Below are 6,000 nucleotides of genomic sequence, written 5' to 3'. Positions count from 1 at the left end.
CTGCACGTCAAACTTCACCGAGGTGTCCTCCTCCGACAGCTGGTGCACGCTGAACCGCAACTCTGCCAGGACCTGGCCAATCAGAGAGCAGGAAGAGACGGCAAGCGACCAATCAGAGAGCAGGAAAAGACGGCAAGGGACCAATCAGAGAGCAGGAAGAGACGGCAAGGGACCAATCAGAGAGCAGAGGGAAACAAATAGGAGTAAATCAGGACGGAACCAAATGGAAATCTTGCTGGTAACGTTTGTTGATGAATATCAGTATCAGTATACAGTCATGGTGCTGTAAACACGTCTCCACAGTCAGATCAGCTCCTAGAAGAACCTGAATGCACCATGGTGCTGCTGCCTTCACTGACCTTGGTTCCTCCCTTCATGGGGTTTCCCAGGTCACACACCACCATCTTGGTCTGGTTCTCCTTCTTGTAAGCACAGGACAACCTGTTGAGGGTCTGTAAAAATAAAAACAAACTCATCATCATCATCATCATCATCATCACCACCACCACCACCACCACCATCATCATCACCACCATCACCATCATCACCACCATCATCATCATCATCATCACCACCATCATCATCATCATCACCATCATCATCATCATCACCACCATCATCATCACCACCATCACCATCATCACCACCATCATCATCATCATCATCATCATCACCACCATCATCACCACCATCACCATCATCATCATCATCACCACCACCATCATCACCACCATCACCATCATCATCATCACCACCACCACCATCACCATCATCACCACCATCATCACCACCACCATCATCACCACCATCACCATCACCATCATCACCATCATCATCATCATCATCACCACCATCACCATCATCACCACCATCATCACCACCACCATCATCACCACCATCATCACCACCACCATCATCACCACCATCACCATCATCATCATCACCACCATCACCACCACCACCACCACCATCATCATCATCATCATCACCACCATCACCATCATCACCACCATCATCACCACCACCATCATCACCACCATCACCATCATCATCATCACCACCACCACCATCACCATCATCATCATCATCATCATCACCACCATCACCATCATCACCACCATCACCATCATCATCATCATCACCACCATCATCATCATCATCACCACCACCATCATCACCACCATCACCATCATCATCACCACCACCATCATCACCACCACCACCATCACCACCATCATCATCATCACCATCACCATCACCACCATCATCACCATCATCATCATCACCACCATCATCACCATCATCATCACCATCATCACCATCATCATCATCATCATCATCACCACCACCACCATCATCATCATCATCACCACCACCATCATCATCACAGTTTACGTGTCATCAGACTTGAGAGACTTGCACTTGAATGTGTTCTAGCTGTTCTCTGTTCTTGTAGTTAGCATTGTGTTGTGAAGCTCTTTGAATCACTGGTGTGTGGACGGTGCAGCACAGATGAACGTGACCATCAGGTGCTCCTTCCTCTGGAGGAGGACTCGGTTACCTGACTGCGGATGACTGCGGTGAAGTCGGCCTGCGGTGGAGGGAAGACGTGCAGCTCGGCCTCGTAGGCTCCCTCTCCCTGGTTCTCAGCGCTGATCTCCAGAGTCAGAGCGTTGTCGTCGCCGAAGTAGATCTGCTCGCGGTCGCTGCACAGCAACGATAAAACAACACTTCAAAAACACATCTGAGATCTAACCTCCCGATGAAGACAGAGGTCAATATTGTGTTTGTGGCAGCAGAACAAAGTGAGACTTCAACATAAAACATCCTGCTTCTATTCATCTTTAGTCTATAGTTGAAGTTGTTTTAACAAACAGCTGATTGGCTGCTTTACTGATGATGTCATTATCAGCTATTTTTAAAAGACTGACTTTGTTCTCTAACATTGATCTTCTACAGCATTGTTACAACGAAGTCTGTAATCGTTATAAACCAAACCTCTGTAAGAACAAACACATTGAATGTTCTACAGATAAAATCTCCAATAATTAAAATACAAATAACCAAAGAAACATAAAGTCACTTTAATCTGACGTCTTATTGTCATCGACAGTCTGTTACCTCGTCACAGACAACTTCAGGTCAGGTTTACAGATGTTATCGTCTCCACAGTCCAACAGGATGTGGGCCTGAGGGGGGGGAGGAGGGAGGAGGGGGGGAGGAGGGAGGAGGGGAGGAGGGAGGAGAGAGGGGGAGGGGAGGAGAGAGGAGGGAGGAGAGAAGGAGAGAGGAGAGAGAAGGGAGGAGAGAGGAGGGGGGGGAGGAGGGAGGAGAGAGGGGGAGGAGGGAGGAGGGGAGGAGAGAGGAGGGAGGGGGAGGAGAGAGGGGGAGGAGGGAGGAGAGAAGGAGAGAGGAGAGAGGAGGGGGGAGGAGGAGGGAGGTGAAAAGAGGGGAGGAGGGAGGAGAGAGGGAAAGGAGGGAGGGGGAGGAGAGAGGGGGAGGAGGGAGGAGAGAGGAGGGAGGAGGGAGGAGAGAAGGAGAGAGAAGGGAGGAGAGGAGGAGGGAGGAGAGAGGAGGAAGGAGGGGAGGAGAGAGGACAAAGGAAGAAATGAAGATGGTAGAAAAGGAAAGAGGGAAAGGAGGAATAAAGGAAGGATGGAAGAAATAAAGAGAGGAAGGAAAGGACAAAGAAGAACAAAGTGAGAAATAAAAGACAATATAGATCAGAGATATTGTTGATATTATGAGTCAGAACCATCACAACAGTGAACACACACACAGGTGAACACACACACAGGTGTGTTACCTGCTTGGTGACGTTGGACGGAGCCGACACGTCGAGGATGGGCAGTAGTCCGGTTTGGTCTGCGGCCCGTTGGTAGTCCAGACTGTACTCCATCACCACGGAGATGGGAGTGATCTTATCCCGAAACTCTCGGTCGCCCTGAGAGACACAAACGTTTCTACTCTTATTTTGAAGGGGTGAAGCTTAGTGTTCATGTTCAGCTGCAGAGACACAAACATTTCTACTCTTATTTTGAAGGGGTGAAGCTCAGCGTTCATGTTCAGCTGCAGAGACACAAACGTTTCTACTCTTATTTTGAAGGGGTGAAGCTCAGCGTTCATGTTCAGCTGCAGAGACACAAACGTTTCTACTCTTATTTTGAAGGGGTGAAGCTCAGTGTTCATGTTCAGCTACAGAGACACAAACGTTTCTACTCTTATTTTGAAGGGGTGAAGCTTAGTGTTCATGTTCAGCTACAGAGACACAAACGTTAACACTCTTATTTTGAAGGGGTGAAGCTTAGTGTTCATGTTCAGCTGCAGAGACAAACGTTTCTACTCTTATTTTGAGGGGGTGAAGCTTAGTGTTCATGTTCAGCTACAGAGGCACAAACGTTTCTACTCTTATTTTGAAGGGGTGAAGCGTTTCATTTCCTCACCATCAGGAAGACCTCCTGCTCCTCGCAGGCCGGACCTCTCCCGTTGGACACCGTCATGTTCTTGGCGAACTGGAAGGTCCGACTGTGCAAGAAGAGGACGCGTTTAGTCGCTTCTTTCTGCTTCAGACGGTCCAATAGGAGGTCTACACGAAAATCTGGAGGAGACGAAGGAGGGCATGAAGCTGCAGAAGTTCTTATTAATGGAGACATGACGTCTGTCAATGCTGCAGAGAAGCTGCTGGTGTTTAACTCACTGAGAGTAGCTGGAGCTCCATGACCGCTGGCCTTCAGACAGTACTTCACTGTGAAGCTGGACACACACACACACACTTTTTAGAGTCAAATAGACCATAAAGCAGGGTATGCTTTAGGGGCGGGGCTACACAGTGAACCTGAGAACCTGATCTCGTTTAGGTGTTAATATCAAGCGTCCACATTGAGATTGTTCTGCTCTGTAAAGGTCAAACCTCCAACGTTATGTCTGATAGTAGCACACTCATCTCAACTGAGCTCAACTGAGGGGAACAGGAAGGACTACCAAAATAAAATAATGATTATAATAAATCAATGAAGGGAGTGAAAAACTCACCACGACACCAGAGTGGAGGTACCAGGAAGTGTGCAGGTCTTCTCCTCCGGGTTGATGATCTGAGGGGTCATGTCTAACGTGGCGTTCACACTGATCACTGGACGAGCTCTGACACACACACACACACACACACACACACACACACACACACACACACACACACACACACACACACACACACACACACACACACACACACACACACACACACACACACACACACACACACACACACACAGTGAAGGGGTTAATGTGTCCTAATAGTTTCTATAAAGTCAGCAGGAGAAACCTGAATGAAAACAGCAGCTCTTTGATATCAGAGGTGGCCTCGCTCATTAAACCACTCACTGACACACACACAGCCACAGCAGGGGGGGGGGGGACAATCACACACACACACACACAGACACACACACACACACACACACACACACACACACACACTGTATGATTACCTGTATAAAACAGCTTTGTCTGCTCCGAACACTCCCACTATTAAATCTGAAAGACAGACACAAACATCAGCAGCTCATTTGATCCCTGCTGAGCCACCACACATATATCTATATTTATATATGTGTGTGTGTGTGTACCTGGATATCCATTCTGGTCTATGTCAGTGTTTCCAGTCATGGAGTACCCAAAGCTAGCAGGCATGTAGCTGGACGCCCACTTTCCCTGGAGGACCTGAGAGACGAGACACGACTATGAGTCAACACAACCAGCAAACAAATACATGTGTATACATTGAACCTTCCTGTTGAATGTTACAACAGTTTAGTGTCTAATGTTCTGACGGTTGGTCAGAAACAACAGAGTTTAATCCAGTTATCTAAACAGTTATGGGTTATGTGACAGTGAAACTAAAAAATGAAGTCTGAGAGAAACAAAACAACCACAAAGAGACACAAAACAACCACAAAGAGACACAAAACAACCACAAAGAGACACAAAACAACCACAAAGAGACACAAAACAACCACAAAGAGACACAAAACAACCACAAAAAGAAACAAAACAACCACAAAGAGACACAAAACAACCACAAAAAGAAACAAAACAACCACAAAGAGACACAAAACAACCACAAAAAGAAACAAAACAACCACAAAGAAATTAAAAGATGTTCTTGAACATCTACTCCATCTGTTGAGGAAGATCATGTGATACGATCGAAAGCTGTACAACAAGTACTCAATGGACCTTGTGGAGACTTGTCTTTAGTTCTGCAGGTATTTGGTCATAAACCAAAGTATCAGACACATAAACATGTTGACCAGATGATGGCGATACATGTAAATTCAGAGGATCAATGAAGTGAAGTGCAGCTACGATGCTAACGTGGCTAATAAATGGATTGTGGTATTTACCTGAGAGGGGGAGGAGTCAGGCCCATGAGGACGACCATTGTGGATGTAGACCAGGCCGTAACGGTCGGGGCCTCCATAGGGAGCAGAGATGGCCACATCTGGAGGGAGACGAGACGTGAGGTGAGCCAGGAAGGATCAAGGTCCGGGTCTGGACCAGTGTGTGTGTGTGTGTGTGTGTGTGTGTGTGTGTGTGTGTCTCACCGTTGTACCCGTCCATGTCCAGGTCTCCCAGCGCTGTGATGGCAGAGCCGTATCTGGCGTAGACCTCAGACCCTGTGAGCATCTGAGGGGGATGGAAGGAGAATCTACCTCGACCCAGGTACACCGACACCTGAAGAACACACACACACACACACACACACACACACACACACAGTCAGCTGTAGTAAATATGGAGGTTATTTTCTATTTTCTTCACCTTTGCAGGATAATATTTGCATGTTAACTGTTCTTACAGGTAGAAGCTGAGTGATGCATTCTGGCATTTAAAGTGCATTAAATTACTGCTAATGCTAACGCAAACACTTCCTGCTGCTTCAAAATAAAACACTTCAACTGGACAAACACAGGGCTGTTATTGTGAAACAGCCACAGGAAA

The 6,000-nt window shown here is 47.1% G+C and overlaps 1 protein-coding gene across 2 annotated transcripts in view; it reads right to left on the bottom strand.

Annotated features, from left to right (window-relative positions):
- itgav (integrin, alpha V) overlaps window positions 1-6,000 on the bottom strand; it is a 38,391-nt gene that overhangs the window by 8,565 nt on the left and 23,826 nt on the right. For both annotated transcript variants that reach the window (XM_076112241.1, XM_076112242.1), the window contains exons 13-24: window positions 5,604-5,733; window positions 5,403-5,500; window positions 4,626-4,719; window positions 4,488-4,533; window positions 4,033-4,140; window positions 3,698-3,753; window positions 3,444-3,598; window positions 2,807-2,944; window positions 2,122-2,189; window positions 1,562-1,706; window positions 360-452; window positions 1-72 (exon numbers count right to left, since the gene is read on the bottom strand). The exon at window positions 1-72 is cut by the window's left edge and continues 8 nt beyond it. In XM_076112241.1, coding sequence (XP_075968356.1) covers window positions 1-72; window positions 360-452; window positions 1,562-1,706; window positions 2,122-2,189; window positions 2,807-2,944; window positions 3,444-3,598; window positions 3,698-3,753; window positions 4,033-4,140; window positions 4,488-4,533; window positions 4,626-4,719; window positions 5,403-5,500; window positions 5,604-5,733 — 1,203 coding nt within the window. The remainder of the gene's footprint in view (window positions 73-359; window positions 453-1,561; window positions 1,707-2,121; window positions 2,190-2,806; window positions 2,945-3,443; window positions 3,599-3,697; window positions 3,754-4,032; window positions 4,141-4,487; window positions 4,534-4,625; window positions 4,720-5,402; window positions 5,501-5,603; window positions 5,734-6,000) is intronic.

Source organism: Anarhichas minor, unplaced genomic scaffold, assembly GCF_050575085.1.
Source record: "Anarhichas minor isolate MPS153535 unplaced genomic scaffold, ASM5057508v1 ptg000048l, whole genome shotgun sequence".
Taxonomy (NCBI): Eukaryota; Metazoa; Chordata; class Actinopteri; order Perciformes; family Anarhichadidae; genus Anarhichas; species Anarhichas minor.
The sequence above is the reverse complement of the archived record's forward strand: the minus strand, read 5'-3'. Positions and strand labels throughout refer to the sequence as shown.